The 12,353-nt window shown below is 33.8% G+C and overlaps 1 protein-coding gene across 1 annotated transcript in view; it reads right to left on the minus strand.

Annotated features, from left to right (window-relative positions):
- Window positions 1–2,425: 2,425 nt before the first annotated feature.
- LOC145263226 (secernin-2-like) overlaps window positions 2,426–12,353 on the minus strand; it is an 85,252-nt gene continuing 75,324 nt past the window's right edge. The window contains exon 6 of the mRNA XM_080120311.1: window positions 2,426–3,017. Within this exon, the coding sequence (XP_079976437.1) occupies window positions 2,557–3,017 (461 nt within the window). The 3' untranslated portion in view covers window positions 2,426–2,556. The remainder of the gene's footprint in view (window positions 3,018–12,353) is intronic.

A 12,353-nucleotide genomic window follows, 5' to 3' on the forward strand; every position in this document is an offset into this window, starting at 1 on the left:
TCAATTTTTTTCTGCATGGCGGAATTCAATGACATTTTGCTTTAAAAATAAATATTTGGATCTTTGAATGTAACTATAGTGTTATATATATATATATATATATTAGTATTAATGAACGATCCCAAGAATTTAGGAATTTCCATAATGATTATTTAAACAGTTCATAATAAATTAATGTTTGGCGTTATAGATTTGTAATTTTAACATTCTATTTTGTCTATATGTATGCAATAGTTGTGTCAACAGTAAAAGTTACTAAATGATTCGTTAAAAAAAAAAATTTTTTAAATGGATAATTTGCTAAATTATCCATTATTTTTATTTATTTATTTTTTTTTTTACTTTCTTAAATGAAGCTAACATCGCTTGCTAGGATTCTTACAGACAGCAAGAATGGAAGTGGGAAGGAAGTAGGTGACTAGTTTTGTCTTTCTCCTTCCTATCTTTTGTAAACACTATAATTCTCAGGCGAATTGATTTCTTTCTTTTGATTTAATAAGGTGGTGTTTAAAAAAAATTTGTGTAAAAATTACCAAAATATTAGTGTTTATTTATACAAATAAATTTCAGTTTTAATTTCATGTTTGCTAGAAACTTATGAACCAAATCTTTATTATTTCAAACTGGGGGGGGGGCAGAATACGCTTAATTGTGATATCGTAATTTGTCCAGATTTTTGTATACATTGTTACAGAGTCGTGATTTCAAAAGTAAAAAAAAAAAATATTTGGGTGCCATCAACTAGAATCGAAACCCAAACTGTAGAATTCAAAGCTGGTGACGTTACCACTCTACCAACGTGACACGCATATGAACTGATTAAAAATTAAATATTAAAAATAAACTAAGATGAATGTACAAAATGTATAACGATTTTTTTCCCCAATTTTGACCCGTTAAAAACTATTTTAACCGGCTAAAGACCCATAAAAAAAGGGTCCGTAAAAAAAAATCCAATCATTTGAGGCCCCTAACGCCGCTCTGCGACTTTTAGTTTCGGAGGAGATAGAGCTTGAAAATATGGAGACAGACAGACATATAGCCTTTTATATATTAGATTTTCGTTTCAAGGATTTCAAGTAGCGAACTTTGCAAAAGCGATAGCAAGCTGGCAAAGCCAGATTGTAAACATTTATATGCGCGTGTGCTCTTCACTTCATGACTAAATAAATAAATCGAAGCACAGAATTCATCTCCCATAACAAAATGTTTTTTTGTTGTTAACTGCCCTAAAATGCTAGAATATGCGCATTTTCGTCAGGCAGCCATTTCTTCATTTTGCGACTAAAAAAATAAATGCATGGAATTTCTCTCCAATAGTAAAAAAAATTTAACTGCCCTAAAAACGCTAAAATGGTAAAACCAATTGGTATATATATTTTTTATGGTTTCATATTTATATGCATTTATCATAAGTTCATATAATATATTGTATCTGTATTTTCAGTATTTACTTCAGCAGTGCTCAATACATGAGTAGAGCTTCGAAGTAGTATGAATATATATCTATGATACAGTTAATATAGTATATATATATGTTTGTGTGTGTGTGTAAAGTAGAACTTTTGTACTTCTTAGATCAACCCAAATGTCAAGGTTCGGTCCAATATAAAAATTATAGATTTGTTAATATATATCAGACGTCATATTTCGGACTAGAGAGCTCAATGTACTATTTTATTATTTTTTTTTTTTTTTTTGTTATTAACTGCCATAAAATGCTAAAGTTAGCTATTACACACACACACACACACATGTATAATGTGCATGTGTGTGTATATATATCTATACACGCGCATGTGTGTGTGTGTATATATATATATATATATATATATATATATATATATATACCAGTGGTGAAAAAACCGGACTAGAGTGCTCAATGTATAGCCAGAGCAGTATATAGGAAATTTATTACTGTGAGTCCAGAATGAGTTTACATATTGTTTCAGCTAAGGGGAAATCCTCAAAAAAGAAGAGGAAATATCCGACTAGCTTCGTCAGAATTCATAGATGGAGTCCATCTATGAATTCTGACGAAGCTAGTCGGATATTTCCTCTTTTTTTTTGAGGATTTCCCCCTAGCTGAAATAATATGTAAACTCATTCTGGACTCTCAGTAATAAATTCCCTATATATATATATATATATATATATATATATATATATATATATATATATATACACACACACACACACACACGGGAGTGTATATATTTGTATAGATATATGTGTGTGGTATAATAAAAGGATAAATAAAGAATATAAACTGGATATATATATATACATACACATACATAAATTTAAACTAGAATTCATATGTGTATATATTTATATGTATGTGTGTGTGTATGATTGTATATATTTATATATGTATGTATGTGTGTGTGAAAAATGCATGCGGATGAATGTAACTCTTGAAAGGCATTTTCGCATAAATTGTTACAGAAATCAAATTTAAAAAAAAATATTTTCCATTAAGTTTTTTTTTTTTTTTTTTTTTGCATTCGTTTAAATAAATTAATTGTTCTTCCATCTTTTTTGCTTGTACGGTCTTTATCGATAGAATTTCATTTCGCAATAGACAACGTCTTTGAAAAGATCCTGGATTTCGTTTTGTTTCGTCTCATCAAAATCGACGAGAAACGCACTCGTCTGCTCGACACACGTCTCCTCCAGCTGACGCATCTTCTCTACGAGTTGTTTCGCGTGGACCGTGCCCTCCTCCACTTGTTGTCGGAACTTCTCATGATATTTGTACAGTGTATGACGATGATCATCGGAAGATTCCTGGGAGATGGTAGCCTTACTTACCACGGCTCCAGGGCAGAAGACAAACGGTTTGAACACAGAAAGGCACACATTTGGCGTTGCCGTGAACCAGTGGGTGCTTGGTATGTGTGAGCCGTTTGGCTGGAGGACAGACACCTGGCTGCTCGTCGTCATGAGGTAACCCGTCATGTTGAGGCATTCCTCATCACGAAGGACTTGAAACATGTTTTCCAGGGAGAAGGAACCTGAAAATATCAAAACAATAAAAATAGAAGAAAAAAATAATCAAAGAGAAATAGGTATAGTTATATACTAGCAAGCCTTGTTTCCCAGCGTTGCCTGGGAGATTAAAAAAATCTGCTAACAAAAAATATTTTTTTTAATGAATATATTGTTATGTAGCCAGTGGAGATATATATATATATATATATATATATATATATATATATATTTCTGTGAAAATATAAATGTTCTTATAATATACTAGCATTTCAGCCCGGCGTTGCCCGGGTGTTTGGAGGTGTATGCTGAGCAAAAAAAAAAAAAAAAGAGTAAATTTTTTTTTTTAATTTGACCCCTATTATGACCCCTTAAAATTAATAGTTTCGGGCTCAAATTACTTTATTAAGTTAGATCCAGGTTCAAGGAACCTATATCTAAAATTTCAAGTGTCTAGACCCAAAATTGTCGGAGGAGTTTGGTAGAGTTCTTAAAGGTCAAATCGTTGAAATTTGACCCCTAAACAGCCAAATTTCTGGCTGACACCCGTCACATCGATTTTCCCAAATCTCAGTACCCGGTATTTCAAATTTCGAGTCTATAGACTAAAAATTGACAGAGTTATTGCGTAGGGAAATGTACACAGACAGACAGACACACAGACAGACACGTTCACTTTTATAGATATATAGATATACCAATACTTATTTAAGAAGCTCAACGTAATTACAGAGCAATACAGTGAATAAATGACAAAAAACTATATTCCAAAGTTCATGATGTTGACTATCTTATAATTTATTCCTTTAATTCAGTTGACATTTAAAATTCTTGACAGTATCTGTTTTGTAGCACAAAATCAATCATTTAATTATCTCAATCAGTGAATCTATCTTGCCCTTAACTCATCAGAAGAAATAGCAACAATCAATCTGTCAAAAAGAAATAAAGTGTGTTTTGATAGGATTTAAAATCCGAAAATTGCCATTTTGAATTTTAGAAAAAAAAGTCACTAAGCCCAACTATTTGTGCTAACATGCTCTATTAATTTAGGAATATTCTGCCAAAATGTTCTATTTAATAATTAGTAAATTTATTAATTCTAATTAACGAATGCATACTTATGAAAATAATATCAACAAATTATAAACTATTATACATGTTTGTATATACGAAACTAAACTAAACTAAAAAAACAGTTTACCATTTACGGTTATATCAAATTTATTGATTTGAATTGAAACCATTCGTAATTCAGTCCATTTATAAAACCATTCATAATTCAGTCCACTTATAAAACCATTCGTAATTCAGTCCACTTATAAAACCATTCGTAATTCAGTCCACTTATAAAACCATTCGTAATTCAGTTCACTTATAAAACCATTCATAATTTAGTTCACTTATAAAACCATTCGTAATTCAGCACACTGTTATAATCAAGTTTATTACTGTTATTCAGAAAATTTTTTAATCTCAACCAAACATAATTATAGGTTTAGAATTAATTAATACCAAGAATTATAAATGAAATAGTAATAAACTTGATTATAACTTGAAAATGTGCAAAACAAAGTGTAAAATTTGATTTCATGCCCCCTCCCCAAAGCCTAAAAATCTAGTACGATTCGACACTTCAAAAAAAAAAAAAAAAAAAAAAAAATAATAATAATAAGTAGTAAAAATTTGTGATTAGTAGTGTTGGGACGATCAATTGGATAATATCGTAGTAATCTACCGATTACTACGATATTATGTCATTGATTACTCTGGAAATTTGGTAAATTGGATTACTTAAGGAAGCGGTTCATCAAGAATTTGTTTATGTTGGACATGAAGACAACCAAATTGTAGTCAGGTGGGAAACAGGCAAATGGAGGAGAGTTCCACAGGCATGCATTTCTAAGAAAGAAGCTTTGTTTATGGAATCTACGTTTATATTTAGGCACAGATAAGGAGTGGGGAAAATTATTGACAGTGGTTTAAGCTAGACAGGTGTTTCTCTTGAAAGATTGGTGAGGGGGAACCAGAGATTGGAACTCAGACTTACCATGGAAATAATGATAAAATAGACAAGCTTGCAATGTCTCTTCTGTGGGAAAGAGGTTGCAGGGAAAAGAAAAGCCCCCCCCCCCCACTAAGCTATGAAGTCTACTTTGTACCCTGTCAAGACAGGATAAAAAAAAAGAACATAAGCTATTATGAAAATGGCTAGGGCTGTCACTGACAATTTGTACTTTCACCTAACCAATTTATGAAATAAAATAGGTCAAGCGAAACAGCGTAAAGCTCCCCCCCCCCTCTTGCTCCCCAAAATATTTTAAAGCTATAAAAATAAATCTGACGAAAACTGGAAAAAAAAAAAAAAAAAAAAAAAAAATCTTATGAAAGACAAAATAAGTTACTCTTCTCCCCTACACGAATAATTGTCTTAGTGTGTATTTTCAGTTGTTATATTTCTAAAAATGTAACAAACATTTAGGTAATGTCACTAAAGTTGAGTAAAGTATTGAGTTGATTGCAAAAAAAAAAAAAAAAAAAAAAAAAAAAAAATCTTATGAAAGACAAAATAAGTTACTCTTCTCCCCTACACGGATAATTGTCTTAGTGTGTATTTTCAGTTGTTATGTTTCTAAAAATGTAACAAACATTTAGGTAATGTCACTAAAGTTGAGTAAAGTATTGAGTTGATTGAAAAAAAAAAAAAAAAAAAAAAAATCTGTTTAGGCATTAGAAAACGTTTTTTACATTAAATACTAGCGGCGTTAGGGTGTGAGGGGGGGGGGGCTTTGCCCAGGTGTAAAATATGCTTAAATACGATATTTTATTATTTAATTATTGGAATTCTTTTGAGATGATTAATTTGTATATTTTAGTTATTTATTTGCGGACTATTATCCTCATCTTTTGTAGTTGTTAGTGTTTAACGATGTTTCAGCCAACTATTTGTTGTTGAAAAAAAAAAAAAAAAAAGGAAAGAGTACACAAAACCTCAGCTCACTGCAGCAGCGGCGTCTGTCAGTAGTTTCTGTAGACTCATTTTCACGTTTGTCCCCCATCTACACCAGTGGCCTATTTTTATAAAAGACAGAGTCCTGCAAATTTGCATATGTGTGTGAGAGCACTTTTGAATGAGATTCTGCAAGACTGCATTGCAGGAGCCATCTTGGACCCTTTTCAGCATCATGAAGCTGCGTCGGCAAAGCGCACACAGAGACCGTTCAAGAAGTTGTTAACTACGACAGGATAGGATTGCTGAATCTTCAACTGTATCTTCAGTAATTACTGCCTTCCATAGTTGTCATCTCATGTTTTGGGCAACTAATCCTCTGGCCGGCTTTGGGTAAGATTGAAACCGCCATCTTCAGACAATGCTTACCAAGAACTGTAGAGATTCAACGTCTCTATCCAGTGCGCTACAGGTCCCAAAGGACAACAACTTGATGAAGCCCAGAGGGTAGAGTTGGCCAAAACGTTGTTAAACAACACCTAACAACTATAAAAGATGAGGATAATAGTCCGCAAATAAATAAAATATATTTTAATTTGGCCAGATTTCGTATATATTATTATAGTCATGATTTCAAAAGTAAAAAAAAAAAAAGAAAAAAAAAAAGAAAAAAAAAGAAAGAAAAAGAAAAAGAAAAAAAGAAAAAAAAAAGAAAAAGAAAAAAAAGAAAAAGAAAAAAAAGAAAAAAAAAGAAAAAAAAAGAAAGAAAAGAAAAAAAAGAAAGAAAAAAAAAGAAAAAAAAAAGAAAAAAAAACAAAGAAAAAAGTATTTGGGTGCCATTAGCTAGAATTGAAACCAAAACCATAGCATTCAAAGCTGGTGACGTTACCACTGTACCAACGTGGCATGCATATGAACTGATTAAAAATAAACTAAGATGAATGCATAGAATGTATAACGATTTTTTCAATTTTGACCCCTTAAAAACTATTTTAATCAGCTAAAGACCCATAAAAGAACGGTCCATAAAAAATCCAATCATTTGGAACCACGAGTGTCGCTCTATGACTTTTAGCTTCGGAGGAGATAGTTTGAAAATATGGAGACAGATAGACATACAGACAGACATATAGCCTTTTTATATATTAGATTATTATATGAGAGACACTATATCTGTCTGTTTGTCTGTCAGTTTGAAAATACAAAGACAGACAATCTTTTCTGAAACTAAATATTGCAGAGCGGCACTAGGGGTCTCAAATGATTAGATTTTATGAACCATTCTTTTAGGGATCTTTAGATGGTTAAAATAGTTTTTAAGGGGTCAAAAATGGGTTAAATTTAAAAAAATCGTTATACATTTTGTATATTCATCTTAGTTTATTTTTAATTAGTTCATATGCGTGTTACCTTGGTAGAGTGGTAACGTCACCAGCTTTGAATGCTACAGTTTTGATTTCGGTTTCGATTCTAGCTGATGGCACCCAAATACATTTTTTTTTACTTTTGAAACAACGTCTTTATAATAAACTAACATGGCGGTCTTGACCTTGTCAATCAAAAAGACTAAACAGAAAACAAACCAAGCCAAATTTGAAAACTTAAAAGCAATAATAAAATCTGAGTGTTTAAAAACTAACATGGCAGTCTTGTAGACACTTCATCTCGGAACTATTAGCCTTGATCTTATCGAGCAAAACTATGAAACAGAAACAAACTAAAATTTTTTATTTTTTTTATTTTTTTTTTTACATTTTCACCCCAAACAAGGAAAATTGCCACTTTGGTGTAGGGGGCTACTATCAGGGGCAACAACTACTGGGGTACTATGTAGGGATTTGGGCAGCAAGATGTCGGTTCACGTTACACTTGAACTTCTGCACGTCAGTACTGTTGGGGAAGCAGGGACCTGGAATGGAATTCCAAAGTCTAGCGGTTCTGGGGAGGAAACTATTGGAGTAGAAAGATCTTTTACATCTAGGGATCTCTACAGTGTGGGGGTGGGATTTATCAGCCTGTCGGGTTTGTCGAGGGTGTCTATGTCGTGGGGACACAAGTATCGGCAGTTCGTCAAACCAAAATTAAAAACTTGAAGCAATAATAAAATCTAAAGCCACACTTTGAGAAACAACAATGACAAACAGGTACAGAAGTAGAGTGTGTGAGCCACCTGACATCCAACTGTAAGGTTCTGCTGGAGGATAGCCGATGGTTAATTATTAAAGTTAAGAATCAAGTAAAACATACCTTGTTTGCTTTAAATAGGATTCAAACTGTAGAAGGCAACAACTCCAATTATAATAATAATTTTAACAGTATGAAAACTAAGGTTCTGCTGGAGGGGGATAGCTGATGGCTAATTATTAAAGTTAAGAATCAAATAAAACAGACCTTGTTTGTTTTAAATAGGATTCACACAGTAGAAGGCAACCAATGTCAACGAAAAGAAAATTAACATGTAAGCCTGTTTTTCGTTTAACACACAGACCGGAAGAGACACATCTGCTTTCATTTACATTATGAAAGGAATGAAGAGAAAAATACATAATCACAACTTTATATAGTAACAATAAAATCAAAGGGAAGTAACTCTGAATTACTCAAAATCCTTGTGTCACAGAATCTGAAACCATTGAATGGGAGACAACTCCTACAATTTTCACAGTCATCATCATAATCCGTCAGTCTTGACGATGACTAGTCGGGGCCTCAGTGTTTTATCCTTCGGTGTTGGCATAATCCTCTTTCTGTGTGAAACATCCGGTCACAGACACTGCTTATGTGGGTGCCAGGGTTGTGTCGTAAATAATGTCTCAGCTCTAAGGCTTCTCCAATCTTTCTCTCTATTTCTTTCTTTCCTTTGTGGAGACTTCCGCCAACCACTCCTTTCTTTGGCTTGTTCCTCCCAACTCTTGACATTGATGTTCATTGCCTTCAAGGTGCCGCTTTGTTACATTTTTATAACGAAGCTTCTGACCTACCTTGCGGGGTCCATTTTCCAGTTTCCCATAGAAGATCATCTTTGGACTTCGGTTTTCTTCCATTCTAGTAATGTGCCCGGTCCATCGTAGTTGCATAGTAGCAAGAGTAGCTTCCACACTATCTAGGTTTGCTCTCCTGAGAACTTCTGTGTTTGGTATAAAGTCACTCCATTTGATTTTCATGATCCTTCTCAGGTGTCTCTGTTGGATGGCTTCCAATCTCCTTACGTGTTCTCTATACAGAGTGTAGGTCTCTGCTGAGTACAGCAGGGTTGGCAGGACGATGGTTTTGTAGTCTCTGCACTTCGTCTCTAGCCGGATACCATGTCCAGAGCCTCTTTTCTAGCTTGCCAAAGGAGGCAGATGTGCTTTGGATTCGGCAGCTTATTTCTTTGTCAGCACGATTATCAGTGCTTAGAGTGCTTCCAAGATATTTGAAGTTTTCAACAACTTTTAGCAACTTGCTGTTGATTGTTATTATAGGCTCTTGCGGGTCGTTATCTATTGATGACTCATACATCACTTCAGTCTTTTCTATGTTGATTTTCACAGTATTAAAACATGATCTGTATTTTACATCGATAATTTCAACAATGAAAACAAATCCACATTCTGCCACTTGACTGTAAGGTTCTGCTGGGGGAGAGTGACTACTATACAATCCGACACAGTGGAATGTGTAAATATCTCCACTGGACGATCTGTAAAAAGTTGAATATCGAATGCAGCAGCAAGTCCTGGGAACATGTTTACCAGAAACAACAGTTGACAATAAGTTATACACCGTTCACTATGATTATGCAATTTCTACAGCTATGTCCCTAGAAAACGGAAATATCAGTGCTAAGCTCTGCATATTTTTTCTTTTGTCCATTTTTTTTCAATATGATGTGCTAAATTTCTCGCAGAAAACGCAAGAGAATATAGAAATTTGCTAAACGAACTCGTTTTCAACTTACATGGGTCGTCTTCAGATACTGTGATAAATAGAATGGTGAATAGACCGATAAACAACCAGAACAGGTTCTTGGTTGGGGACGGCATACTCAAATGTTTAGCGACGCACTATATGATCAGTCAATTCACCAATGAGCGTTAACTCCACCACATTCACCGAAAACGACTCATGTGGTTTGAAAACGTTAATATGTTTTGCAAATTTCCCTACTAATTAAATGCAAATATGAAATAGGATAGTCAAGGATTCGAACTTGCAAAGCTAGTCTCGGAACTGAGAATTCGAATCATAAAATAAACACAGAATGTTATTATAAATGGAGTGTCCAGTAAATTGTTGATTCTGTTAAAATATTTAATAAATACAAATTTGGCTGGAAACTATTCACATTCTAAGAAAGAATGCATAATAAAATATGGGTTAGAGAATTAGACAAGTAGGTTAAATTCCTTTGTAAAACACCAAAGAGAATGGGAAATTTCCTGGTCGTCAGAAATGGTTTAAAACGTGCAAATCGCGCATGTTGATAACACGTGAGTTATAGTCACGTTGACCAGACATACATGTGATTTCTCAATATAGGAAAAAGTTCGAAGTTAGTTAGAGAGAGTCAGATCAGTCAGTCGGGGAGAAGAGAGAGAGAGAGAGAGAGAGAGAGAGAGAGAGAGAGAGAGAGAGAGAGTTGACATCGAACCTTGGAAGCGAGGTTAGAAGAAGAATCATGTAAGAATTTTGAATCCCTGAAATACAAAATCATGTCCGACCGGTCGAAGAAGAAATAAACGTATCATCATGTGGTTATGTATCTGCGTCTTATTCAACAGGAAAGGTATTGTCCATTTATATTATAAGAACTTTGTGTTTATAAAAATGTACGACTGTCAACGTAGATGTCAAGCGCACACACTCTCGGTCTATCTATCAAGATATTCAAAAATCTCCTTCTATTTGAATTACAGGCTTGGCTCTCTTGTAGTAACATGTACTTGTCTGTCTCGTTATATATATAAGAACTGTCTCTCTCTTTATATGTACCCTGTTTATGTCTCCAATATGCTATCTCCATAAACATGAACATCTTAAGACATGTGAACACTCAACAACATGAACACTCATAAGACTGTCTCTATCACTCTTAGGGTCCTGGATATGACCTAAAACTATATCCGATGATGAGGCCCCACCTTGCGGGCTTTGGGGAGCGTGGAGCCACCCTTTAATTGCCATTGCTCCCAGGTCCACTCTGACCCGGAGTGGTAGCACCTGTTAGGGTCCCAACTATGGGTTAAATAGAATACAACTTAAAAAAAAAAAATATACTCCATTACAAATCGTTCCTCAAAATAACTAGATTCGGCATTAAATAACCTGAAAAAGCTTGATATGCCGTAAAACAAAAACAACCAACCAACCAACCTACCTACTCTCTCAAAAAAAAACCCAAGAAAAGTAACCCGCTGCATGGAAAAATGACAAAAAAAACCCCGGAATATGCAGAGCCTAGCGTTAATATTTAACAAGATCTGAATAAATGAAACAATGTTGCCAAATTATATGAATTGAAAGGAAAAAGATAAAATACTAAGGTTTTATGTACAACATGAAAAAGAAATTGGAATTTTAGGAAGATCTCTATCGTTCCAATATATATAGGAGTAACTGGACTCCTGAAAATGAATTTCAAAAACTACCTGGCAAATATACCCGGTGATCCATGTGCAAAAAAGTTCAAACAATTGCACTTAAGGAGACGGTCAGAATATTAAAAAGATCTCTCGGTTGGAATATCTTAGTAAGCAGGTGAATGTTTGGCATCCCGTAGAATGCTCCATCCCCAGCACAAGCTGATAAGAAAATTAAATAAAAAATAATTTATTTGCAAACACCTATTGTGTAATTAGAAAAAATAAATAAATTAAACAACTTTTATTTAAAATTTGAGAAACAATAATAAAAATAATTGCATCTTGTTTCATGCGAGAATTTTTCCTAAAATATTTTAGAATCTCGTCAGTTCGTTTTCCGTTTCGGCTGAAACCGTTCTGCCTTTTTAGTGGACAAGTCAAACATAGACTGAAGTTTATTTGCACAAATGATTTTATGTACTTTTCAATAAGTAGCAGTTTTTTTTTTTTTTCTTCTCCTGGAGAAGGGGGTCACTTCTTTTTTTTATGAATGCATACCTTGTATAAGCACTAGATTATTATCATTTTTTTTTTAGATGGTATTATTTCCCATTTTAGGGTAGCAGGAAACCTCTTTCTCTCTGCTAGTCTGTGGGAGACCCTTGGGCATGGTCGAGTATACACTTAGCCCCCTCATCAGGGTAACGTAAGGGTCATGGAAAGCAGGTGACTGATGTAATACAGAAGCAAACAGAAATAATTTTGTTCATGATTTTGCATCTCGTTGTATGAGCATTGCTCGGACAGAAAGAAACTGCAAGCTACTCTCTGTACAACTGCAAAGAAAG

This window comes from Euprymna scolopes, chromosome 38 (genome assembly GCF_053919585.1).
Source record: "Euprymna scolopes isolate OS-2025 chromosome 38, ASM5391958v1, whole genome shotgun sequence".
NCBI classification, from domain to species: domain Eukaryota; kingdom Metazoa; phylum Mollusca; class Cephalopoda; order Sepiida; family Sepiolidae; genus Euprymna; species Euprymna scolopes.